Source organism: Triturus cristatus, chromosome 6 (genome assembly GCF_964204655.1).
Source record: "Triturus cristatus chromosome 6, aTriCri1.1, whole genome shotgun sequence".
Lineage (NCBI taxonomy): Eukaryota > Metazoa > Chordata > Amphibia > Caudata > Salamandridae > Triturus > Triturus cristatus.
Window position 1 is genome coordinate 789,520,510 of NC_140589.1, and position 14,356 is coordinate 789,534,865.

Sequence of the window (14,356 nt, forward strand, 5' to 3'; positions counted from 1 at the left end):
GTGTGCATGGTTTCGAGATGGAGGAAGGCTGAGAAATACAAATCAGGAGCTATAAGGTATGTATGTGCTCAACATGAAATGTAATTATGACCACAATTATTATACCATCAACACCCTGAGGCATGTTTGTGGATATTATGAAGTGAGGTTCCACGGCTGGCTCTCAGTAGAGTCAAGAACTTTGAATGTTGTGCATGTATATTTACCAAAATCTATAGAAATGGTTTTGTTATATTGCAAACTGTAAAAACCAACAAAGACATTAAATAAAAACCTTACTTGCAAATTTTGCTGGTGTTGTCGTGTTGCACTGCAGCCTCATCGGTTTGTTGGTGCCTGACTCAGACCTCTTGCATGCAACTTGCTGGGTTTGTAGGTGCTGCACTTAGAACCTTTACTGGCCGCTTGCTGGGATTGTTGGTTCCTGACTCAGACCCCTTGACTGCAGCTTGCTGGGTATGTTGATGCCTGACTCAGACCTCTTGAATGCAGCTTGCTGGGCTTGTTGGTGTTGTCTGAGCCCCTTCACTTGCAGCTTGCTGGGTTTGTGGGTGCCTGTCTCAGATCTCATGCATGCTGCTTGATGGGCTTGTTGGTGCTGAACTCAGACCCTTCTCTAGCATGCAGCTTGCTTGGTTTGTTGCTGCTGCGCTTGGACCCTTTACTTACAGTTTGCTGGGTTTGTTGGTGCATGATTCAGACCCTCTGACTTCAGCTTTCTGGGTTTGTTATACTGCACTCAGACCCTTTCCCTGCAGCTTGATGGTTTTGTTGGTGCCTGATGCAAACCTTTTTCTTGCAGCTTGCTGGGTTTGTTGGTGCCTGACTTAGACTCTTTGACTGCTGCTTGGTGATTTTGCTATGCTGCACTTAGACCCTCTCCCTGCAGCTTGCTAGGTTTGTTGGTGCCTGCCTCAGACTCTCTGACTACAGCTTTCTGGGTTTGTTATACTGCACTCAGAACCTTTCCCTGCAGCTTGATGGCTTTGTTGGTGCCTGACGCAGACCCTTTACTTGCAGCTTGCTGGGTTTGTTGGTGCCTGACTTAGATTCTTTGACTGCTGCTTGGTGATTTTGTTATGCTGCACTCAGTCCCTCTCCCTGCCGCTTGTTAGGTTTATTGGTACCTGCCTCAGACCCTCTGACTTCAGCTTTTTGGGTTTGTTGTGCTGCACTCAGACCCTTTCCCTGCAGCTTGCTGAATTTGTTGGTGCCTGAATCAGACCCTTTGACTGAAGCTTGTTGAGTTCGTTTGTGCTGCACTCAGACTCTTTAATTGCAAGTTGCACCCTTAAAATAGTCCAAGAAGGTGTACCATAGCCTTCCTTGTAACCATGCACACAAACATATACCCAATGCGCCTTCTCATTGTGCATATAAAGACAAACATGGGCTGGCTTACCTAGTGCAAAGAGAGCAATTCTGCCTGTGTACTGTGAAATCTTTCCAAACACCATGGAGCAAATTGAGTTGGTTGCGGCAAAACAGATCATTACATAACCTACGTACTGTATGCCCAGGGAACAGGTCACGTATGACTGCAATGAGACAAAATAAAAACTGTCATGTTACAATCTAGAAATGATTAAAGGTTTTAGGTAAAATGTAAGGATGACAAATAACCTCTGTATGAATTCCAACAATTTTCGTCGCCACCTTAATATGCCAGGTCACATAGATTTTTGTTGAAATACAAGAAAGAATTTCAGATTTTCCATGTGACCATTAGTGTCTCACTATCAGCGTTATACTGTCAAATTGTAATCAGTTATCTGTTTTGCCATAAATGCTTGAAAACATTATGATCCAACTGACATTTAAAGCATAGAATCAAAGCTGTCATTCTTTCTCTCCCACACATGGTCATCAACACAAATCGGCGAACCCCAAAGAATGTATGCCTGCACATGAGGACTATGTTGAAGAGTTATTATGCACCCAGGATGAGAAAGCACATTTGTCTACATGGGAAAACAGCCATTACAACACATGCCACTACAACGCAAGTACCGTCACATCGCAATGCCATTACAACGCTTGGCATTACAACGCATATGCCTTTCTCACGCATGCCTTTACAACGAATGTTGCTGTAAAGGCATGAATGGTAAAGGCATATGTGTTTTACATGTAAGTACAAGGTAATTATAGGGTTCAGGGTGAGTTTGGGTTTTGGGGTGTAGGGGTAATTTTTATGGTTCATGGTGGGTATGGGTTTTGGGGTGCCAAGGGAAATTATAGGGGGTCAGTGTGGGTTTGGGGTGCCTAGGGTAATTTTAGGGTTCATGGTGAGTATGGGTTTTAGGGTGGTATGGGTAATTTTAGGGTTCATGGTGGGTATGGGTTTTGGGGTGCCAGGGGTAATTTTAGGGTTCAGGGTGGGTATGGAGTTTGGGGTGCTAAGGGTAATTTTAGGGTTCAGGGTAGGTATGGGTTTTGATGTGATAAGGGTAATTTTAGGGTTCAGGTTAGGTATGTGTTTTGGGGGGGCCCAAGTGTAATTTTAGGGTTCAGGGTGGGTATAGTTTTTGGGGTGCCAAGGGTAATTGTAGGGTTCCAGGTGGGTATGGGTTTTGGGGTGCTAAGGGTACTTTTAGCTTTCAGTGTGGGTATGTGTTTGGGGTGCTAAGGGTAATTATAGGGTTCACGGTGGATCTGGGTTTTTGGGTGCCAAGGATAATTTTACGTTTTAGGGTGGGTATGGGTTTTGGGGTGCCAAGGGTAATTTTAGGGTTCAGGGTGGGTATTGGTTGTGCGGTGCCAAGGGTAATTTTAGGGTTCAGGTTGGTTATGGGTTTTGCGGAGCCAAGGGTAATTTTAGGGTTCATGGTGGGTATGAGTTTTGGGGTGCCAAGGGTAATTTTAGGGTGCAGGTTGGGTATGGGTTTTGCGGAACCAAGGGTAATTTTAGGGTTCATGGTAGGTATGGGATTTGGGGTGCCAAGGGTAATTTTAGGGTTCAGGGTGGGTATAAATTTCGGGGTGCAAAGGGTAATTTTAGGGTTCAGGGTGGGTATGGGTTTTGGGGTGCCAAGGATAATTTTAAGTTTTAAGATGGGCATGGGTTTTGGGGTGCCAAGGGTAATTTTAGGGTTCAGGGTGGATTAGGGTTTTGGTGTGCCAAGGGTAATTTTAGAGTTCAGGTTGGGTATGGGTTTTGGGGGGGGCAAGGGTAATTTCAGGTTTTATGGTGGGTACACACACACACACACACACATATATATATATATATTTATACACATACTTACATATACCATTACTTACCTTAACCACTTTTACCAAGTCTATGCCTCTATCACACATGCCTTTGCGTTTTAATGGCATGCGTGGTAAAGGCATATGCATGGTAAAAGTGTACGTTGTAATAGTAACACGTTGTAACAGCACTTGCGTTGTTACAACCACGTTGTAATGGCATTCATTGTGATGGCATGCGATGTACCGTCATATATTCGTCTACATGATGAAAGATGTGTTTAGCAATGCCACTAAAACTGCGAAGAGCCACACACAATATCCATTTTTTGCACAAAATGACCTCATCAGCATAGGGTCAAATACCTGAGGGCCATGTACAACCCCTAATTAGCGAGTTGCAATTTATTTGCAACTAGCTAATGAGAATTTGCGACTCGCTATTAGGAAGGGGCGTTTCAAGGGGGTCCCTTCCTAATAGCGTGTCTGACTCCATGTATGACTGTTTTGCAACCGCAATTGCAGTTGCAAAACAGTCGCAATTTACCACCTACTTCAAGTAGGTGGTAAAGCATTGGCTAACGGGAAGGGATCCCCAGGGGACCCCTTTCCCTTTGGGAATGCATGGGAAAATATTTATTGAGGGCAGGCAGTGATCCCTGCCTGCCGTTAAAAAATGAAACGAAAAAGTTTTTTTTTTTTTTAATGCATCCCATTTTCCTCTGAGGAAAACGGGCTGCATTTTAAAAAAAGAGCTGCTTTATTGAAAAGCAGTCCCAGACATGGAGGTCTGCTGAGACCAGCAGGCCACCATCCCGGGGAGGGCCAGCCATTCCCAATGGGGTCGCATATAGTGAGTGGCTCATTAATATTCATGAGCCTTACATTTTGTGACCCCATTGGGAATCGCTAACAGTGTCTCTGACACTGTTGTACATTTGTACATTTGCTTTTGCGACTCGCAATTTGTCGCAATTTGCGAGTCGCAAAAGCAAATGGTTGTACATCTGGCCCTTTATTTCTAATGGAACAGCACAACTTAAACTGGTTTCTATGTTGTAGGTCTACCTCATAGGCCTGGAAGTACACAAATCTTTAAAGAAAGCTCAAGAATGTCCTACAATTTGTACAGTGTGGAGCTGGGGCTTTTCAAATGGGGTCTGGAGTAGAATGAGGCTCTTTTAGACCCAAGGTGAGCCTATGTATTCTGGAACAGCATCTCCTTTTCTAATCCTCGGGCAAAGGAAGTGGTTTCTAGTGCTAGAAGACCAGATTATGAGCACACCAGAGAAATATGCAATGTAATTTCCAGTTGCAGTAAACTTGCGCCTCTTGCAGTTGTGAATTCCTTGCTAACAGGTGTTTGTGCAGGGATTATTTTAAAAAATGGGAATTATTAATTAAGTCCATAGAAAGCAGCATATACACTTTATACCTACAAACTCAAAGAATTTCAATGGGCAGCACTTTTGCTCCTGGGCTGGCAACAGTGCTTAATTTGTAAAAATATGATCTAAGTGCCAGGGCTCTCCTCAGGAGGCCACCGCAGCATGCACCACACATTGCCCCTGCTATGCTGCCATTGATAGTAACAAACCAACTACTAACCATCACACTCCTACAAATGTGACAATTCAGATTATTTCAGGCCTTTAAAGCTACAAAAATGGCTCTTGGGTGGCAGGTGATAGTCATTTTTAATGTATATCTAATTAATAATTAACTGTTGTTATGGTCATCTTTAAATTAGCCAGGCGGTGCCACCTTATAACAGACTGTCGCAAGTGTTGGTGTTGACAATTAAGTGCACCGGAAACCACCGGCTCAAACTGAGCACTGGCTGGCATGCCTCTACATGCATGGCTTTGAAGATAAACACATCTATTCTGACACCAACCTCTTCTTGACTTTTATCACCTCCTGGAAGAGATGCGTTGATGATATTCTTGTTATTTGGAATGGGAATAAAGAAAATGCACAAGAATTTGTTATTTAGATCATCACAAAGGATCAGATTCACTTCGACATTCTCTACAGAGAAAGTTTCTTTTGTACATTTAGAACTGGAAAATTCGAGCTGGCCACATTCGATGACTACATACAACAAACAAACAGATAGTCTTCTTAGGTATGACAGCTACCGTTCAAAAGTTCTACGTGAGAATCTACCGTATGGACAATTTCTCAGACTGTGCAGGAACTGCAGTGTAACTCGTGTATGATTTATAAGCCGCTGGCTTATCTGAAAAACGTATAGAAAAAATAACCAGAGCAAATAAGGGAGCTAGAGACACCCACAGAGGAGTACTTCTGGGTCCAAATCAAAGACAAAAACAGGAAACTTTGACAGGTCACTATTTACGCTACAATTCCAAACTACATAAAGAGATTATTTAACCAGAGTTGTCACATCCTGAATACCAGAAAATTGACTATATGAATTGACCACTGTTTTTGTTAAAATAAGAAATCTGAGTGACATATTGATACATACCGACTACAACGGAAAGACAGGAGTCAATCCACGGAAAATGCAACAGTTGCAAAATCACATAATTTCAGTGGCCCTGGTTGTAAGGGCTGCTCTTTCAGCTGACATAACCTGGATCTATCTCATATACAAAGGGCAACACAGCATGCCTTACAAGCAACACACTTTCAGATAGAAAACCAGTCTGTAACCTATCCAGGAGGTAATCAGAAAACCCCAGGTAAACACTCTTCGAATAATCCAATATAGACTGCCACAGGGCCAATACTGGCTGGACCATGTATTGGCAAGATGAGAATCGAAAACTCCTTCCAATGGATTTTAGTGAAAACAGCCTCCATGAATTACCAACAAGGTCTGGGTTTTTAAGAGACAACTGATTATCCATCAAGATTTACTATGCAAAATGACTAGAATAAGAAAGTATCCCACTAAAGCTGGAGAGATTTTATTGAAGCACCCGCCATAAACAGTGGTTCCCTTTCGTTTCACTTTGTTTCCTACTCATCCATCATTCTACCATTTGCAGGCATGTGGCAAAATTTAGCGTTAGCCCTGTTTAGTTGAGCGTAGCTTTAGGACAAGTTGAAAGTCATCTGCATAGCCTTTTCCCTATCGTTTAATCATAAAACTGAACTAATTTGATAAAAAGGACTATAATAATGTAGTGAACCTCAACCCCATCACAACAGAGTTCATACTGTTCACCAAGAACAAACAACAACTAGCCCAAACCATGCTCAAGGACGTGAACCTGCCAATATTCAAACCCCAACATTCACCCAATGCAAATTCAACTGAATATACCCTGGACACATTTTCTAGGAACCCATCTCCAAGAAAATCAATACCGCTTCAGAACAGCTCTGTTGAAAAAAGTGAAATCATTCACCCCAAAAGCAACAGCAGAACTGCTGTCCAGGCCCTTGTACCCTTGCATCTGGACGATTGAGACACCCTGTTGCATGGCCATCACAACCAGCACCCTGCCTTGCTGGCTGAAAAGCTAACTACCACTAGCGACTCTCACACGGATGTGGTATATTATAAAATAACAATAAGCCTAGAAAACTATGTGTCCTGAAAAAAACCCACTGGACCCATATAGTGCCGTGTCATGAACTCAAAACGGATAGCAGCAGTCATTAGATCAAAGCTTTATATCCTTTCTGATTCTGCCATTGCTCATATTAGATCAGTGTTTGGATTCCAGTAGACCTCTGATCATACATCTTTCTGATTATATTGTACTCTGTAATATACCAAGTGCAGAGGTTCTGTTTATGAATGGGCTAAGTTCGGGTTAGCTTTCTGATCAGTCTTTCATTATGCGGGCATTTAGATTATCAAAACCCGCTCTCTTCTGTACTGAAGAAAGTCCTCCCAAGCATACTTAATGCACAGAATGTTTTCACCTTTTAGTATTCAGACTGTATTTAGATTCTATACCTCATCATCCAATGTCACTCTTTAAACATTTTCATTTATGATGGGGTCATTCACCAATTGTTCACAACGACATATCTGTGCAATAAATTCTTCCACCCATTGTTTAATTTTCCAAATGTAAATTTGTTTATAAATCATGTTTTAGTCCATTTCCAAACATCTTTCCATTTTAAGTATTTCCGTTTCATCGATACCCCACTCTCCAATGCATTGCGGCCCAAGCTTGGTCTTTCTTCATAGGGAAAAAAGAATGGGCAACTGTTCAAGGGATTTATCTGTTATAAAGTTCATTAGTGAAAATCCAGATCATAAGGCGAGTCAAATTATTGCAGCTTATTGAGTCTGCGCTAGTTGTCGCTGACTGGACATGCTGCGGATCAGTGGTGGATCGCATAGGGCGTGCTGCGGGGCGGTGAGGAGGGGGAGGGTGAGGGTGGGGGGGTAGTAAACTCGGACATACGACGGAACAAAGGAACGTAATAATTACTTTGCTACGTTCCGTCTTATGTCCAAGTTTACTACCCCCCCACCCTGCCCCTCCCCTCTCCCGCCCTGCCACACCACCCTGCAGCACACCCTATGCGAGCTGTCACTGCTGCGGATGCTTGACTTGTATTACAAACGCTACAAAGTCTTGTTAGAGTCAAAAAATGATGGCCTTCCAACACATATAGGGTTGGTTTATACAAGCAAAAGGCGGCATTTGTCACTCAAGCGCATGAAGATTTTCATGTGATAAAAATCTACTCACTGGTTTTGCAAATAAGCAAGGAGTGGCCATTCCAGGCCTGGATTGCTTCGCAAGTGTAAGCACACCAACAAACTTACATTTTTAAGGTAAATCACCAACTTCTCTCCAACCCCTTCCCTTCTTGGAAAGGGTTGGAAATGTACTCCTGCCAAATGGGTACCATGTATTTATTTTCGGGTAAGTAATTACTTAGAGATTAATTTTGAGAGCGTTGTGTCATCTATTATTGTTTTTACTTTAATTATTTTTATACGCTTACTCTACTTTTATTTTAATTGACGAGGAGACTAACACAAGCCCTCTTTTCAGTTTTTTGGTAACCCTGGGTGTAGTGGGGCTGCGCGAAGGTCCACAGAGTCTCAAACAAACTTTGTGGAGCTCCGCTACACCACCCGCCTCCACCCCCCACTATTACAAGTAAAGTAAACATTAAGTAAAAATACAGTTAAAACCACTTACCTAAGTACTGCGGCGTCCCCAGGCTGCAGTCCTCATCTTCCTTGTTGTATGGGTAATCCTGGTGAAAACACGCGCATTAGCACTTCTAGCGAGAAATGCGCATGCGCGGGTTCGCACGCATGCACAGTTTTCACCAGATTACCCATACGGCGAGAAAGATGCGGACTGCAGCCCGGGGACGATGTAGTACGTAGGTAAGTGGTTTTAAATGTATTTTTACTTAAGGTTTACCTACTTGTAATAGTGGGGGTGGAGGCGGGGGCCGGCCAACTCCGCTCCGCCCACTGATGTTTTGCCTTCTCCGTGTTCTCCGCGGAACGCGGAGAAGGCAAATCTCCGTACACTCCACGGGCGGAGCGGATGTCTCCGCCCGGGTTTATTCTTGGTCGCACCTAGGCATCGCTTGTGCTGTCTCTGCGGGACATGCTGTCTTCAAGATATGGGCTTTAAAACACCGCAGATTTTCAAGGAATGCCCCTGTTACATGTGTTTTTACTCGGAGCTTGTGAGCACTATTTCTTTCTTTGAGCTGAAGCACTGGAGACCAGTGATCGTGGTTTAGAGAGCTCTGTTGTAAACAGGACTGTAAATCTTACTCTTATCTTGCCACACTTGCTGTGCATTCAAAGACCGAGGTCCGTTTTGGCTGCAGCTGCCTACTCCTCCCTCCTGTTTCTGAAATGCATGGCCTGGCATCACGGTCCCTGCCTTCCTATGGCTGCTGCCGCCTCCGTCTCAAAGCTTAACAAGCAATTGCAATGCAATAGGTCTCACGTTTACGAGAGTTTGAGCTATTGGCATTGTAAATAACAATGCCTTTCATTTATGTGTTTTGAAAACCTGCAAGTTTTGTGTAACCACGCACTTTGTACTTATAGTCGTTGCTTACAAGAAGCAATGCTGACATTAACTGTGCTTCTTTTACTGCCAGCCTTGCTTCATGTAAGCAAGGACTATAAGTAAAAAGTGCGTGTTTACACACTGCCAGCAGGTTTTCATAGCACATAAATAAAAGGCATTGCTATTTACAATGCCAATAGCTCAAACTCTCGCAAACGCGAGACCTATTGCATTGCAAATGCTTGTTTGTTTTGTTTTGCACAATGTGGTAAATCACATATTTGCTGACAACTTAGAAGTTTAGATTGGAGCATTTTGTAACTGTCCTCATGTTTGCCTGGAACCCTACCGGGCCATTAAAGGCAAGAAACATGTTGACAGTTTAGGATTCCACAGACAATTGTGCCCTGGGAATCCATTATTGTTTTTGATCTTACAATGGAATCCTGTCATGTTTAACACATTTCTAAACCAGAATTGCCATAGGTAATTAGAATATCATCTGTTACCACGCATGCCAAAACTACACGTGGCTTAACAACGCAGTCAATACCACGACTGTGTCGGTTCCAAGAGTTCCATTACAAGGCAAGTCATTACAAAGACTTGCTTTAGGAAAGCGCTGGACTTTGCAATATTTTAAATTACTATTCCAACTCCAGTCGGTGTATCAGTAGGGAAGGTGTTGCACTTAAAATCCAATACCAGCCCAACACCACATTCCCTAAAGCAAGTCGTTGTAATGACTTGCGTTGTAATGGAACTTGTGGTAAAGGCGCAGTTGTGGTACTGACTGCGTTATAAAGGCACTACGATGTAATGCCTGTGTTGTAATAGATGTTTACCAGGTAATTTTAATCACTTGATGCCTTTTTGCCCAATCTATTTGCCATCAATCCTCTGGATGGAAAGAGACTATTTTCATTTGGGAGGAGTTCATTAGGCCATATCGGCTTCTTGAACTTGGAATAAAAGATCTCAGAAAAAGAGCTCAGAAATTATGCCCATCAGGTATTGCGCGCCCACCCGATGAGGAGCAGGCCCCCTCCACCTGGCCTCACCACTCTTACCTGCATGGGCCGCGGCTGCTTCACCAGAATGTCATGCTTGTGTTATACATTTTATGATTTATGAGGCTATATCACGGACCAACCAACCTTCCTTCTCCTCCTTTATGTATGTAAATAATTGTAAGTGACTTCCATCGTCCAGGAGGAGTGAGCAATAGGCTAGAAAAGACTGAAGTGATGTGCTTCACCCCAACTTTATTAGTGTTTCAGTGACAGTAACCATTTGGGAAACCTTGCCTTTTGTTTGTATGTCAGTCTGTATCTGTTCCCAAGTCTCAGGTTTTTGCATTCCAAATTCCTAAATATTTCACGTATCTTATTTCCACTAATATTCCAATTTCTAATATATTTCACATAAAGTCCTCAACGCATTTGATGTGCTTAGCCCATCTTGAACTTGAGTAATGCCTTGTTTACCAGTTTGCCCTCACACTCGGATCAGACCTATTACAAGAGGTTACAAGATTCACACCTTAATTAGAGACATTTTTTAATTACATATACCTGGTATTATGCCATAGGTGAGGGTTCAGTGCTCTCAAATAACATTGATTGCTGAGCATTTCCTCCTTTTTAGAGTCCTTTGAGGTTACTTCTTTCGAGCAGATAGGTAGAAAAGACATTTTCAAATTTTACTTTGTGTATAAATGTACTCTTTCATAATTTGTTCTCAGATGCATGTGCCTTTCCAGTGCCTGCTTCTGGCCTTAGAAATCTGCAGATGTTCATATTTAGTCCTGGTATTATGCCGTAGGTGAGGGATCAGTGCTCTCAAATAACATTGATTGCTGAGCATTTCCTCCTTTTTAGAGTCCTTTGAGGTTACTTCCTTTGAGCAGATATGTGGAAAATACTTTTTCAAATTTTGCTTTGTGTAGGGATTTACTCTTTCATAATTTGTTCTCAGACGCATGTGCCTTTTCCAGTGCCTACTTCTGGCTTTAGAAACCTGCAGATGTTCATATTTAGTCCAGTTATGAAGTTTCTGTTTGTTCCCTATGTATTTTCAATGTGCTTTATATTTATTACCAGTTTTTAATTTTTAAATCTCCAATCTTTCTGTTTCAGTTGTTTCAATTGTTATGAGTGAACCCAATGTGTATTAGATATTCAGACTGTTCAAACAAATATAATTCTACATTTTAATTCAATAAAGTAATCAAATCAATTTGTTTTGATATTTAGATGTTAATGGTTTTACTTTTGTTCTTTTACTTTAATTTTTGACCACTGCAGTGGTGTCAATGTGCTGGTCCTGATCCGTGCAGCAGCAGCGAACCATTGGCTCCGATGAGTGCAGGAGATGCGAAGCAGAGTTCTCATCATTGAGGTTGCTGTTGACAGGGATGCGAAGATCTTGAGCTGAAAAGAGCATCGCACAGTGCTGGTTCAGAAGGAGATGCAGCAGGGTGATTTATGCAGCAGAGGTGACGCGGCTGGTTCATTTTGCACAACAGGGGCGATGCGTCGGTTCTGATCCACCCAACAGCGCTGATGAACCAGTTCAAGAGAGGATGCGTGGGTTTGGCTGGAGCAAGCACGTTAGGCCCAGAACTGGGGTGGCACCACTTGGTAGAGCTGACTTACAGATGCCAGAGTTCAGGTGCAGAAGCAGGATAGCTGGAAGTATTTTATGTCCCTGAGACTTCAGTACAAGACACCAGCAAACTAGACCTTGGAGCCACTTTGGGTTCTTGGGGTCAAGTGATGCAGGATCAGTCCTTCTCACCTAGACCAGGAGGGCAGCAAGTCAGCACAGAAAAAAAGAAGTTTTTTCAGGGCAGCGGCCAGCAGAGTGGAAATCCTTCAGCAGCACAGCAGTTCTTCTTCCTGGTAGAGTATCCACAGTTCCAGAAGTGTACTGAAGTGGTGGTGTTTTATGTCCAGTTCTTGGACTCAGTGGTGCCTTTGAAGTGGGGGTGCCTTCAAAGAAGGGCTTTGAAGTGCACAGAGGTCCTGCCTTCATGCCCTGGCTTCAGATTCACAAAAGAGGGTTATGAAGTCCTTTGTGTGTGGGCCAGACACAGCCTATTCAGGTGTAAGTGTGAGCTGTGCCGAGGTCCTCCCTTCCATCCTCCCAGAATGGCCTATCAAGTCACACCCAAGCTCCCATTGTATTGGCTGTCTAGCGATAATACACAGCTGACACCCTCCCCAGATGTGTATCAGAGACAGGCTGCAGGCACACAGGGCTAAGAGCAAAAAAATGCTAACTTTCTAAAAGTAACATTATAAAAATTGTAACGAAAAATCTGACTTGGCCATTAAAGAGGATTTATCATTCCAAATCCATAGGTACCAAACATGATCAACCTACCTCCTCTCAATTAAGAATTACAGAAAAATAAATGTAATAAGGAATTCCCAATGTTATCCTATGATGGGGTAGGTTTCACAGTAGTGATAAATATATTTGGGAGTATTTTACTACCAGTCCATGTAAAACTTAAAAGTACATGTCCTACCTTTTACTTACACATCACACATCACTATGGGCTACCTAGGGCCTGTCTTATGGGCGGCTTATCTATAATAAAAGGGGAGTCTAAGACTTGGCAAGGGGATTTAAATGATAAGTCGACATGGCAGTGGCAGAATGCCTTCAGGCTCCAATGAAAGGACTGGGACAAGTTTGAGAGGGGTACTTAAGTGGGTGGCACAATACGTGCTGCAGGCCCACGTGAAGCATTTAATTTACAGGCCCTGGGTATATAGTATACCCTTCTACAAGGGACTCATAAGAAAATGAAATATGTCAATTAGGTATATGCCATTCAAAACAATGCTTAGGGAACTGAGTGCTCACACTTTAGCACTGGTTAGCAGTGGTAAAGTGCACAGAGGTCTAAGGCCAATGAAAACGAATTCAGCAACATTGGAAGCAAGCAGGTAAAACATTTGGGCGAAGACCACCCTAAGGCTGATAGGTCTATCAAACATTAATTACGGAATGAGACATATATTAAATTAGTGCCGCCAGACGAGTGAGGCTACTTTTGCTATTTTTACAGGGACTGGTTGAATGCTATGTTTATATGGTTGTATAGAGAGTTCACCCGAAGTTCTCTCTTGGCCCTTGAAAGTTAAACCTGACTCTATCAGAAAAACAAGACAGTTGAAAGTTCAGAGTTGGAAAAAGTTTTTACATTTCTTCCTGAATGGAGTAGAGAAGTTGCTTAGCGGAGACCTAAGGGAAATAAATTCCAGAGAAAGAGTGCAAGGACAGAGAAGGATCAATCCACTGACCTACATTTACTGAAACAGGGACATCTGGGTAGATTAATTTCGGATGAATGAAGTGCTTCTGATGGAACATAGCTGGATAGCCAGTTGTCAAAGAAATCTGGTGATATCTCCGGAAAATATAGCGAAGTAGGCATAGTAGTTTGAAAGACCCCCTAGACATGATAGGTTGCCACTGTAGATGCTTCAAAATAGAATTTCTGGTAAACTGAGTGGTAGAGGCGATCACTTTGTCTGTCTGCCTCTGTAAAAGGGTTTTGTTTATGCCAAAACAGACAGCATTGAAGTAATCAAGGTAAGTTCCAATAAGTACAGCGTTAGCACCGCAGCATCCCTCATAGGTTAAAAAGGGAAGAATTTTATGTATTTTTTGCATCTGAAGGGTGCACGAGGAAGCCATTGCTGATACTTGTGCAGATGTTTGGAGATCTGAGTCAACAATAACTCCATAACATCAGAAGACAGGAGTCAGTGGACTGGTTCACGGGACCTTAAAGAGTGTTTTCAGACATCTGTACTAGCAATAGCCACACGAACCCTTGCCACACCAGTGTTCAGTTGAGCTAGTTACTTCCCATCCACTCCCAGATGTACAACATAGAACACCACAGAGTGGTTATCACCTGTGAACCTGCTAAGCTCGGTGTTGTCAGCATAAGTGGAAAAACAGAAACCATGGGACTGATTGAAAGAGGCACCAGTTTACAGCATCTCTCAAAGATCTTCTAAGTGAACTGGAATCACATACTGAGGAGGTCCACACCAAATTCAGCTATATATAAATTCTATATTACGGGTTGGTCAGAAGGGCATGGCTACAAGCAGCATAAATGTTCAGTTGGCCATGCATAGGAGTAT

At 42.7% G+C, this 14,356-nt stretch overlaps 1 protein-coding gene across 1 annotated transcript in view; it reads right to left on the bottom strand.

The window, feature by feature from the left end:
• Positions 1-14,356, bottom strand: part of UNC93A (unc-93 homolog A) — a 261,105-nt gene that overhangs the window by 44,622 nt on the left and 202,127 nt on the right. The window contains exon 6 of the mRNA XM_085611371.1: positions 1,403-1,538. Within this exon, the coding sequence (XP_085467497.1) occupies positions 1,403-1,538 (136 nt within the window). The remainder of the gene's footprint in view (positions 1-1,402; positions 1,539-14,356) is intronic.